The sequence below is a fragment of the Chiloscyllium plagiosum genome, unplaced genomic scaffold (genome assembly GCF_037043375.1).
Source record: "Chiloscyllium plagiosum isolate Xiang-an unplaced genomic scaffold, Cpla_swu_hap1 HiC_scaffold_15, whole genome shotgun sequence".
Taxonomy (NCBI): Eukaryota; Metazoa; Chordata; class Chondrichthyes; order Orectolobiformes; family Hemiscylliidae; genus Chiloscyllium; species Chiloscyllium plagiosum.
Window position 1 is genome coordinate 44883437 of NW_028270153.1, and position 13570 is coordinate 44897006.

Genomic DNA, 13570 nt, shown 5'->3' on the forward strand with positions numbered 1-13570 from the left:
AAATCACTGGCTTAGGATCTGACGGGAAGCATCCTGGGATACTGAAAGTAGTAGCTAGAGATAATGGACGGACTGGTAGTTATCTTGTAGGAATCCTTAGATTCTGGAAAAATTACAGAGGATTGGAAAACTACCAGTGTAACATTCATTTAGAAAGGGAAGGAGACAAACAGATAACTACAACCCAGTTAGATTACTGTTTGTTGTTGAGAAAATGTTACGAGTTGAAAAGGGTCCTAAGGGTCAGCCTCACAAAAGGTGGTGCATGTATGGAATGAGCTGCCAGAGGAAGTATTGGAGGCTGGTACAATTATAACATTTAAAAGGCATCTGGAAGGGCATATGAATAGGAAGGGTTTAGAGGGATATAGGCCAAGTGCTGGCAAATGGGACAAGATTAATTTAGGATATCTGGTTGGCATGGACAAGTTGGACTGAAGGGTCTGCTTCCATGCTGTACATCTCTATGACTGTAAAGGAAGTAACAGCGTAGCATTTAAAATTAATAATTTGAGCAAGCTGAGTCAATGTGGCTTCATAAGGTGAAAATCAAGCCTGACAAATTTGCTTGAATTCTTTGAAGTAACAAGCAGGATGGATAAAGGGGAAAACAGTGTATGTAATATTTAAATTTTCAGAAATCATTTGATAAAGTTTCATACATTACCCAATACAAGAACTCGTGATATTGGAGGTAGTATGTTGACAATAAAGGGCTGGCTAACTAACAGAACACAGAATTGAGATATTGCGGGGTGGGCATTTTCAGGATGGCAATCTATAACTTGTGGAGTGCCACAGAAATTACTGCTGAAGCCACTATTATTTCCAATATATATTAATAACTTGGATAAAGAAACTGAATGTAGTTTGGGGGCCCTCGATTTATGAAAATCCAACTTATAAGGGGCATAATTTTACAGACCCGACATATGATCATTTCTTGAATGGTCCTGTATTGTGTTCCAACTTACGTACGGAGTTCAGAACAGAACCTGTTCACAACCTGGAGACTACCTGTATAGCCAAGTTGTATGTGATACAAAAATAAGTGGGAAGACAAGTGGTAAAGATTGTAGAGTCCACACAGGAACATAGGCAGGTTAAGTGCATAGGCAAAACTTGGCAGATGGAATATATAGTGGGAAAATGAGAAATTATGCTCTTTGGCAGGAAGAATAGAGGAACCAACTATTGTTTAAATGGAGAAAGGCTGTTGAAAGCTACAGAATAATGGGATTTTAGAGTCCTTGTCCAAGATTCACATGAATACCTAGGTTCAGCAAGTTAATAAAGTAAGTGGAATGTTAGCCTTTATTTCAAACAGAATGGAGTACAAACGTAGGAGGCTTTGCTAAAATCATAAGCATTAATCAGAGAATAACTGGAATACTGAGACATTTTGGTTCCCTCATTGAGGGATGTGAGGAAATATACTGGGATTGGTCCCCGCATCGAGGGAAATTTACTGGGATGGGAAGACGTTTAGGGAAAGTTCACTAGGCTGATACGAGGTACGGAGGAGCTGTTTTATGAGGACAAGTTGGGCTTGTATTCATTGGAATTTAGAATGAGACACCACCTTATTGAAACAAAAGATTCTTAAGGAACTTGACAGGGTAGATACAGAAATGTTGTTTCCCCTACGACCACAGAACATAATTTCTTTATAAGTGGTCATACATTTAAGACAGATTAGGAGAAATTTCATCTCTCAGAGGGTAGTGTATCTGTGGAATTCCTTACTGGAGAGAGATGTTGAGGCAGGATTGTTCAATGTGTTCAAGGCTGAGATAGATTTTAAATCAATAAATGATTCAAGGGTTATAGAGAAAAGTCAAAGTGAAGTTGAGAATTCGGATCACCAGAAACAGATCGTACTCAATGGGCTGAATGGCCTACTTCTGTTCCTGTCTTACGATTGTACAAATTCCAAACTCAAAAAACATCTGAAACATGGAGGTTGAAGTTTCTGCTAACTCTTCACCATTCCAGGATGCATGTCATATATCCTTTCCCTCTTTGAAGTCCACCATCGATTCTTTATCCAATAGCAAACTTTCCTGTCTCATACCTTCACATTTCAACTGTCACAATCTTCTCTGAAAACTAAGTCTTCCACGACTTCATTGAGGCAAATGTTTTCATTATTAATTGACATAGTTGTTAAACCATGTGAATTTGTACTCATATCACACAGAAAATAAAAACAATTAGAAATTCAACTGCAATATTGGAAAAAGATTCTGGGTGTTTACTGCAACTTGTGCCACTCCCACTGTAGTGCACTACAAAACCTGTCCGGTTATAGGCATTATTTTACTATACATGATTTGAGTTTTAAAGCCACAACCTTCCAGTAGACATAAATCAAACTGAAATCAAGCGAACGTAAAGATACATTTCAAATGGCAGGCTTAAATCGAGGCACTGAGCAGTAATCTGACACTGAAGGTTCCCAACACAGCTCTAACAAATGTTGTGGAACAGGCCACCCCTGGCAGTCTCACAATAGCTGAGAGAAAATCCCCTTGCGCCTGGATTAGACAGAATGACAATGAGTGAAATTGGCACCACATATATTAATTAAACGTGAAACATCCAAAAAAATTGTTAAAGTAGTGAAGTGGAGGTGGAAGGAAGCGGGACACTGGCGTTCGTAGGTGCGGACCAAAACCCAGAAAAAGGAGAAAAAGCGGCGCAGCCTCAGCCTCACCCTCAGGAGAGAGACCGAGACCAGGTCAGGACGGCAGCGGCAGTATCGCAGCCTGGCCACTGGCCCAGGTGAACCAAGACCGATAAACCGTGATGGCACCCCACTGACCAACAACACCCGCACAGGTTCAATTTCCGATGATAAAGGCGCTTTCCCCCCCGCCAAGCTGACTAATCCGGTAGGCCGGCTTCCTGCCTGGGCGGCAGGGCTCCCAGTTCCCTCAATGCCCTCCATTTCCGCCCAAACAAACCGCGCAGGCTCTGGGTCCCTGGGGGAAAGGGGGGTAACTGTGCTGCAGCTGTTCCCCAACCTCACTCCCCTCCGCCTTAGGGCCCTTCTCCAGGAACCAGCGACTCAGTCAACAGCAGAGAGAGAGGAGAGCGCACGGGGATTTGGGGGGGAGGCCCCTTCCACCCTCCCGCCGGGCTCGGGCTCGGCCCCTCCCCGAGTGGGGTCTGTGGGAAGCGAAGCGGAAAGGCACAGGCTTCCCCCACCCCCCCGGACTCACTCTTGCTCCCGGTGGTCGCCATCTTGTGTCGCTACCGGTCGCTGCTGACCTCCGCCGGTCGTGACGTCACTAAACGCGGGAACTACCCACAGGGGCGCGCCCCGCGGGCACGACGACGTCACGACGCACCGCCGCGCCCCTCCATCCCACCCCCCCCACCCAAACCTCGGGAGCGCGCCCTCCCATTCTCAACCCCAACACGGGAACGCGCGCGTCTGTTTCCATCCCACCAAATGTGTGCGCGCCTAGTGCCCACTCTCCCACCCCTCCCGGGGGCCGCGCCCACTGCACACTCTCCCCCTCCCGGGGGCCGCGCCCACTGGACACTCTCCACCCCCGGGGGCGCGCTTTCTGCCCGCTCCGCCCCTTCCCGAATGCGCGCTCACTGTCCGTTCCCACTCCTGGGTGCGCGCTCACTGCCCACTCCCATCTCCCGAATGCGCGCTCTTTCTTCCGGGTGCGCGTCCACTGGCCGCAGCCTCGCCGCGTGCCTGTAGCTCCAGGCTTTCCTCCGACAATTACCTCGGTGTTTCCAAGTAATATGACCCTCGAGGAATTGCAAAGTTTTCCGAAGCCGATCCGCCACATTCATTTGTGCCTGTCCAAACGTTATTTACAAGCATTCAAAAGCTTTTTGTTTTGTTTTGCAAGGAGAAGCGTCAGGCACGGCAGCACGCTAGCAATATGCATGCAGCTCGTTCATTCTCAGCAAACAGGAACAAGAAGTAAAAGATAGGATTTGTAATGTTCTACTACGATATCCAACATGCCCTGTTTTTGTTTCACAAACATGGCCAGCACATGCTCTTTCTCGATCACCCTTTGCTCAAACGTACTAACCTTTTAGTTTTACATTCTGGTGGTGATTATTTGGCGTGGAGTGACCACAAATTTGCATTTGCCATTTAAGGTACGAATGGGTTTGCAAATTTAAAAAGAGAAAATTTAGCTTGCTTTCTTTTTGTGAATATTTCAAATGTTTGACAGCTGAAGGCAGAATTGAGTATTCCTGCAGGACTTAAGATTTAATGTGACTCTGGACCCATAGTAATGTGGTTGACTTTTAAGTACCATCTGAAATGGACGAGCAAGCTATTCAATGGCATCATCTGTTAAAAAGTAATGAAAAAAAGGAGTTACCTGAGCCATCTTTCACTTAATTTGGAGGTCTAAGGTGGACCATGTCTGCAGGGACTCCATGTACAAACTGGGGGGTCGGAGAACATACCCAATGCTACCCTCATCCTGATGGCCACCTTGGTGTATGGCTGCATCATCCTCTCTGTAAACCCTTGCTATTCAAGCACCAAGTGCCAGTACTTACTGAGGTTAGATCTGTCCTCGGTGTTGCAAAGGATGGAACTGGCCTTGTTGCCACAGAACACTCCAATAAGTTGGACCATTCCAAATCATCTTTCCTTCATTGAGAAATTTGCAAAGTAAAATACCTTTGACCACAAGTCAGGAAGTGGACAGCATGTAGAGTCCTTGAGACCCTAAAGGAAAAGGTGGAACCTACCACAAGGCTCCCTGGGCAGTTTGTCAAAGTCATTTGGCAGAATGCCTCATCACCTCAACTTTCCAACAAGCACCAAGACATCATTTGGCTAGTGGTGAGAAGGGGACAATCTATGGGATCCTTCTTGTATGCCCAGTCTGTCTGCGCTTCTGAGCTGCTGAGGAGGGGTTGAGAATATCACACTTTGCAAAGGAAGTCCGGAGAAAGATGCAAAGGTTTTTGTTGAGGTTTGTCCTGAGCAGCTCTGTGACATAGAACTCTGTTCCCCAGGACACAAACCGAGACAAACATCAACTGTATCTGGAGGACTATCAACTCTGTGAAAGATTCTCTTTGGTCTACCTGAAATAAGGAGTTGACCCCCACTGAATGTTCCAGACTAGCAGAGGTCCAGGATTATGCGCTGAGGGATACACTAAAGCTTGGGGCAGCTGCTGCCAAGGCACAGTGGAGAAAGACCACTGTCTGAGTTAAATTGGGGTCCATTTACTTATCAGACCATGTAATTATGTAATGCATGTAGATAGTTTTGTAGGTGTAAGAGATGTCTTTGGTTTGTTGAATGGAGTCAATCTCCAATGTTTTTGTTTCTTTGATATTCAACTATACAGAACCGAAATGCATTTGTGACTATGCATATACATCAAGATTTTTTTATGAATAAAGTATATTTTTGAAATTTAAAAAAAGTGAAAACAGCTGGATAATTTACATTAAGAAACAACAACAGAAAACTCAGCCTTGTTGACTCTGCAAAGTCCTCTTTACTAATAATAAAGGGCTAGTACCAACATTGGGAGAACTGTTTCATACCCTAGCTCAGCAACAGCCTGACATGTATGATCGTGTGAGCAAGACAGACCCAAAAGATATGCCACCATCAAGTCTCATGGCATCAGATCAGACATTGGCAAGGATACCCCATGCTGATTACCATGTATCGCCACCTTCCGCGGCTGATGAATTAATAGTTCTCTATATTGAACACCACTAGGAGGTAGCACTAAGAGAGGCAAAGGTGCAGAATGTATTCTGGGTGGGGGGCTCCAATGTCCATCATCAAGAGTGTCTCAGCGGCATCACTACTGACCAAGCAGGTTAAGTCCAAAAGACATTGCTATTGGAATGGGTCTGTGGCAGATGGTGAAAGAACCAACAAGAGGGGAAAACAGGTTTGACTTCATTCTCACAAATCTGCCAGTAGCTAATGCATCTATCCATGACAGGTGTAATAAGAGTGACCAGCACACAGTCCTTGTGGAGACAAAGTCCCATCATCATATTGAGGATATCCTATGTTATATGACACTAGTAATGTTCTAAATGGGACAGACTTCAAATAGATTGAATAACTCAAGACTGCATATCCATGAGACATTAGTTTATATAATTTATATAATAGTAGCAGCAAAACTTTACTCCAACACAATCTACAGTCTCATGACCCAGTATATCCCCCACTCTTTACCACTACTAACAAGATAAGGGAAAATGTTGAAGAAGCTCAGTAGAGTCATAGAGATATACAGCATGGAAACAGACCCTTTGGTCCAACCCATCCATGCCGACCAGATATCCCAACCCAATCTATCCCCACCTGGCCCATATCCCTCCAAACCCTTCCTATTCATATACCCATCCAAATGCCTCTTAAATGTTGCAATAGTACCAGCCTCCACCATATCCTCTGGCAGCTCATTCCATACACGTACCACCCTCTGCGTGAAAAAGTTGCCCCTTAGGTCTCTTTTATATCTTTCCCTTTTGCCCTAAACCTATGCCCTCTAGTTCTGGACTCCCCAATGCCAGGGAAAAGACTTATCCTATCCATACATCTCATAATTTTGTAAACCTGTATAAGGTCATCCCTCAGCCTCCGATGCTCCAGGGAAAACAGCCTCAGCCTGTTCAGCCTATCCTTATAGTTCAAATCCTCCAACCCTGACCATATATGCTAACCTAATCTAGACCCGTTTGTCAGCACTTGGCCCAGATCCCTCTCAACCCTTCTTGTTCATATACCCATTCAGATGCCTCTTAAATGTTGTAATTGTATAACTTAGCTTTCTGTTCACTCTGTGCACCTTATTATGCCCATGTTTCCTCCATCTGCTGGACTGCCCTAGTATTCCGTCTATATCTGACTGAACCTTCCTCCTGACTTGATATCTACTTTGTGTCCCATCCCCTGGCAAACCAATTAAAAACCTTCCCAACAGCACAAGCAAACCTCCGAGCAAGGATATTGGACTCACTCCAGTTCAAGTGTTACCCGTCCAGTTTGTACAGGTCACATCTACCCCAGAAGCTGTCCTAAAGATCCAAAAGTCTGAAACCGTCCTTCCTACATGATCGCTTTAGCCATGTATTCTTCTGACCAATCTTTCTATTTCTGTACTCAATGGAGCATGGTACTAGAACAAATCCAGAGATTACAACATTAGTAGTCTTCCTCTTTAATCTATTACCTAGTCTCTAATTTCCTCTTAGACAACTTCTTTTTCTTTTATACATGTCGTTGGTACCAACATGTACTCTGACTGCTAGCTATTCATCCTCCCCCATCAGTATTTCATGCAGCCACTCTGATATATCCCTGACCCTAGCCCCAGGGAGGCAGCACAACATTTAAGCATCTTGTTTACTACCACAGAACTGACTATCAGTTCGCCTTGCAATTGAGTCCTCTATCTCTAAAGTTCTTCCAGTCTTTTTCCTCCCCTGCTGTGCAGCAGAGCCAACTGTGGTGCCATCCTAACTCGGCTGTTGCTGCTCACCCTGAGAGGCCCATCTCCCCAGTTTCTAACACAGTGTATCTGTTTGGGAGGGAACTGACCTCAGAGGACTCCTGCACTGCCTACCAGTCTTCCAGGTGGTTAGCAAATGCTTCTCTGCCTGTGTATCACTTATTGGTGGTGTGACCAGCTCACTAAACGTGCTATCTACAGCATCCTCATTCTCATGGATGCTCTATAGTGAGTCCATCTGCAAGTCCAATTGCTCCATCCGGCCAATCAGGAGCTGTACCTGAGCACCCTTCCTGTATGTGTAGTCACCATGGATACTGGATATATATAGCGGGAGAAGGAGTCCAAGGAGTTGAGTTCTCCTGCCATGTCAAACTTTATCAACTGCACACAATAAACAAGGAACCAATTACTGAACCTTACTCACTACTCACCAAATCAGAGTTCTCTCTCTCTCTCTATTCCTAACAAACTACAAACCACAAAAATAGGCACTGGACACTCTCTACTCCTCCAGGCATTACTCACTCAGACTCCGAAGCTGATTCCCCAGCAGCCAGTCCTCTTGCCCTATGTCACTTTTTGCATTATGACATCACCTCCAGAGTTCAGCCTCAGGATTCCACCCTCTCCGACTGAGCTCCACCCTCTCCGACTGAGCTCCACCCGCTCCGACTGAGCTCGATCCACTCCGACTGAGCTCGATCAGCTCCGACTGAGCTTGATCCACTCCTCTCCCGCTCTGACTGAGCTCGATCAGCTCCGACTGAGCTCGATCCACTCCTCTCCCGCTCCGACTGAGCTCGATCAGCTCCCCTCCCGCTCCGACTGAGCTCGATCAGCTCCCCTCCCGCTCCGACTGAGCTCGATCAGCTCCCCTCCCGCTCCGACTGAGCTCGATCCACTCCTCTCCCGCTCCGACTGAGCTCGATCAGCTCCACTCCCGCTCCGACTGAGCTCGATCAGCTCCCCTCCCGCTCCGACTGAGCTCGATCAGCTCCCCTCCCGCTCCGACTGAGCTCGATCAGCTCCCCTCCCGCTCCGACTGAGCTCGATCCGCTTCTCTCCCGCTCTGACTGAGCTCGATCTGCTCCGACTGAGCTCGATCTGCTCCTTTCCTGCTTCTGCTGTTGCTCTGACTGAGCTTTGTCTGGGCTCCAGTCTTCAGGTTTTTATTTGGAGTCTCTGCTGCTGCCACTCACCCCAGAGTTAGCTCCATTCTTATCACTGCTCTAACCGAGCTGATAATGAAACAATATTTCACACCATTCGCAATTACTCAAATAGTGAAGCAAACATAGAGCAGTCTAGCACAGGAACAAGCCCTTTGGCCCACCATGTCTGCTGATCACAACACCATTCTAAATTAATCCCATCTTTCAGCACAGGGTTCATATCCCTCTATTCTCTGCCTGTTCATATGTCTGGCTGAATGCTTCTTAAATATTGTTATCGTAACAAGCTTGTAGATGGTGGGTGGCATGGTAGCTCAGTGGTTAGCACTACTGTCTTACAGAGCCAGGGACCTGGGTTCAATTCCAGCCTCAGGCAACTGTCTATTTGGGTTTCCTCTGGGTGCTCTGGTTTCCTTCCACAATCCAAAAGATGTGCAGGCCAGGTGGATTGGCCAAGCTAAATTGCCCCATAGTGTCAGGCACATTAGTCAGAGGGAAATGGAACTGGATGGGTTACTCTTCAGAGGGTCTGTGTGGACTGGTGGGACCGAATGGCCTGTTTCCACACTTTAGGAAATCTAGCCTAACCGTTTCTATCATTTCCAGGCACCCACCACCCTCTGTGTTAAAAAAAAAACTTGCTTTGCACATGTCTTTTCAACATTCTCCCCTTCACTTTAAACCTACACTCCCTAGAATGTGACATTTCTACCCTGGGAGCCCTTGCCAAATGTGGCAAGATTTGCATAATAACCAGGTTTGGACTGGCAAGTAGCCAGTACTGTTTATGCCACAAGTATCAGGCAATGATCATCTTCAACAGAAGAGAATCTAACCATTGCCTATTGGCATTCAGTGGGATTACTTTCACTGATCCTCACTGTCAACATCTTGAGGTTAATGTTGATCATCAGTTGAACTGGACTTGCCATTTAAATGTCTACAAGAGCAGGTCAGATGCTAGTAATCCTCCAGCGAGTAACTCTGCTCATGAGACCGCAATACCTGTTAACCATGTATAAGGCACAGTTCAGGAGTGTGATGGAATACTCCCTACTTGCCTGGATAAGGACAGCTCCAACAACACTCAAGAAGCTTGACATCATTTTGGGCCGAGTATTCTGTCCACCCCCTCCAGCACTGATACTCATTAGCTACAAATTAGACTAGATTAAAATAACTACAGTGCGGAAACTGGCAATTCGGCCCAACAAGCCCATACAGACCCTCCGAAGTGTAACCCACCCCGACCCATTCCCCTACCCTATATTTACTAATGCACCTAACACAATAGACAATTTAACTTGGCCAATTCATCTAACATGTACATCTTTGGATTGTGGGAGGAAACCAGAGCACCCAAAGGAAACCCATGCAGATGTGGGGAGAATGTGCAAACTCCACACAGACAGTTGCCCAAGGCTGAAATTGAACCCAGTTCGCTGATGCTGTGAGGCAGCAGTGCTAACCATCGAGCCACCTTGCTGCCCATAGATGCCCTGCAGTAATTCACCCAGGCTCCTTAGACAGTATCTTCCAAATCCACAACCACTCAACTAGAGGGACAGGTGAAGCAGGTACAAGCGAATACTACAACCTGCAAGTTCCTGTCCAAGCTGCTCACCACCCTGCCTTCGAAATACATTGCTGTTTCTTCAGTGTTGCTGCGCCAAAATTCTGGAACATCCTCCCTAATGGCATTGTCGGTCCACCTACACCAAACGGACTGCAGTCAGTCAAAAAGGCAGCTCATCACAACCTTCTTAAGGGCAACTAGAGTTGGACAATAAATTCTGGCCCAGCTGGAAGTAGCACGTTTCCACAAATGAAAAGAAATGTACACATGGAAGCAAAGAAGAAAGCTGAGATATTGAATAAATATCAAGGAAATGATATCCAGTCCAAGGCTAATGAGGTAATTAGTATCTGTTTACCCATCCACATTTCCGAAGAGTTGGGAAGTTTGGTCTATGCTTATGCTCCCACTCTTCCCATTTATCAGGTATATTAGAAGGATTTATCGGCTGACAATCAACCTGTTCAGCAATGTTAAAAAGCATACCTTCCATGGCCAGTCAGTTCTCATGTGGTTCTCAAAACTTGTCCTTCTGGCCCAGGGGAAAAGACACCACCACTGCACCACAAAACAACGTAGCACACCAGAAAGATTTAAAATCGATAAAGAAGTCAGTATTAGATATGCTGTTTATACTTAAAGTTGACAAAACACGCGGAACAAATGAGATACATCAAAGGATACTGCGGCAACAAAATATGGAAATTTTAAATTAACTAATCATTATTTTCCAATCTTCTCTAGGCACAGTCGGTGTCAGAGGACTGGAACATTGCAAATATAGAGAAAAGTCCAGTAACCACAGGCTATTCAGCCTAATTTTAGTTATGGCGATCTTTTAGAAACAATAAGTCAGAACAAAGTTTGTCACAAAATAAGGAAAGGCAGTGTGATTTTCAAGGGAAAACCATGTTTAACTGACTTGCTGGATTTTTCTGAAGTAACCGAGATGGTTAATGAGGGTATGCAGTTGATCTCGTGTGCATAGACTTCTGAAAGGCATTTGATAGTGTTGCACGACAGAGCAATATTATGACTCTGGAAGTCTTACAATAACATATAAAATAAGGAGTACAACTCTTAGAGGCGAGGAGGAGCAGAATAACCAGTGTGCAAATATTATGATCCCAGCTGATGCACCTGCTGAACAGGCCAGATCCTGAAATGAAATCTGGCTTGGTACATCATTTTAAAATTAATTTAACATATGGATCTTTCACTAAATGGATGCAAATTTCATTTTAACAGTGAAACATTTTTAATACACAAAATAATAAAAAATAAGCAGTCTATATAAAAGTTTGAAATTTTCAAAACAAGTGAATCAGAATCCCATTTATTCCCTAAAACCACTTTACCATCAATAAAGAAATTCAGAGTAATTTCCCTTCCCAATCAAGTATCTAAGTTGAACTTTACTGCTTCTGAGTTTCAGTTCTGTGATTAGCAAAGCCTTTTTCTTTGCGTCTCACAACCAAGATCTTGGACACCCTCAGTACTGAATAACAAATGCAGGTTTCCAACCAAACACTCCTGGAATTTTACATAAACCATACTTTTTTACGGAGATAACTGGTTTGCTTAACTGCTCTCAACAAAGCACTTTTTCTAGAAGAAACAATAATTGTATTTGAATTCAGTCAGGGCCCCTTTAAACTGCCTGGAAACCCAAGCCAATATCTATCAACTGTTTTCTTTCTCCTGTCGTAAACCCTTACAATATAAACAAACATCATTAACACTCCAGGAGATACAGATTTTAAAGTCATGGTTCTGGAAAGACTGACCTCATTATTTTTTAAACCACTCACAAAAACAGAACATAGTCAAATGCCTTTAAAGTACAAACTCTTAAAATAGAGATATATTGATTCTAAACCTTCCATCACAATGTACATAAGTTATTGAACATAAGAGCAGGGTGAGTAATAAAGCATTCAACATCCTAGTGATAAATCTTTAGAATTCTCTACTCCAGAGGGCTAACGAAACTTAAGTCATTAAGTTCAAAACCTCTGTCTTCTCCTTAATGGGGACATGTAATAGTTTGGGAATAAGGCATGTAGGTAGATGATTGGTCAGAGTCTAAACTGACAGACCAGGTTTGTGGAACTGAATTATCTACTCCTGCTCCTGTGTTTCTAGCAAACAGGAGCAAGGAGGTGATATTGAACTTGAATAAGCCAAGGAGAATAAGGCCAATTTCTCTAATCTTTCTTTGTATCCAAAATCTTTTATTTCTGGTATCATTCTAGCGAGTCTGCTTTGCACTCTCTCCAGGACTTTAACATTGTTCCTTAAATAAGGTGCCCAGATCTGAACACAATATTCCAAAAGTATTCTGACCAATGATTGTTGAGGTTTAGCATTGCTTACATTTCATTCTTGTACAAAAAAAACTTCTATTCTTGACCTTTCTCTTGCGCAGTTGCCAGGAATTAGTGTATACTCTACTTTGCTTTCAAGATTGATACAGACTTCAAGGTTTACAAAGTTCCTCTCTAGTCATTCCTGATTTGATTTATTGTAGTCACATGTACCTAAGTACAGTGAAAACGTACAGTGCGAGCAGTACAGGCAGATCATAGTAAGCAAGGACATAGAGCATAAAGTGCTTAGAGTGACACATACAAAGTACACTGCATAAAAGGTGTGCAAAGATCAACTCATTAGAAGTTAGAAAGTCCATTTAGCAGTCTAATAACAGCAGGGAAGAAGCTGTTCTTGAACATGTTAGTGTTCAAGCTTCTGTATCTTAACCTTAAGACCAGCTAAAATATGCCTTACAGTACTATCAATGCTCCTGTTGTAGCCCCTTTTTACAAAATCTTAATTGCCAATGCAATGTCAAAACCATATATTAGTCATCCTCCATTGTCCCAGAGGTGGTGATTAATCTTTGAGCTGTAGTCTTCTCTTCATCTGCCATCATACATTCTAATCATTTTCATGAACTGTGTTTCATAGTTTTAATTTTAGTCAGAGCTCATCTTTATTCTGTCTTATGCCACTGGTCTGAATCTATGCTTGTTGTCCCTACAGCCATGACAAATCATCTCTCGCCACAGAAGTTTCACCAGCATTCACCATGTTAGTATTAAAAGCAAAACCCTTGCAAAAAGATTTTAATTAAAAATATAAACAGCAACAACATCCCTCATCTGATAAGGGAAAAAAATAAACCACTGGACAATTTACATTTGATCAATTTATTTTTCAATTTTATTTCACAAGTTATAAAATTACATGTCTTCCATACATGTCACATTTATAATTCCTACAAGCTAATAGTGAGCAGAATACACAAATTCAGGATTAGGTTTTTGTAG

At 43.8% G+C, this 13570-nt stretch overlaps 1 protein-coding gene across 1 annotated transcript in view; it reads right to left on the reverse strand.

Moving 5' to 3' along the window:
• The window catches only part of LOC122560067 (ubiquitin-conjugating enzyme E2 variant 1-like), a 56593-nt gene extending 53252 nt beyond the window's left edge, over window positions 1-3341 (reverse strand). The window contains exon 1 of the mRNA XM_087994930.1: window positions 3225-3341. Within this exon, the coding sequence (XP_087851056.1) occupies window positions 3225-3246 (22 nt within the window). The 5' untranslated portion in view covers window positions 3247-3341. The remainder of the gene's footprint in view (window positions 1-3224) is intronic.
• Between the last annotated feature and the right edge of the window lie 10229 nt (window positions 3342-13570).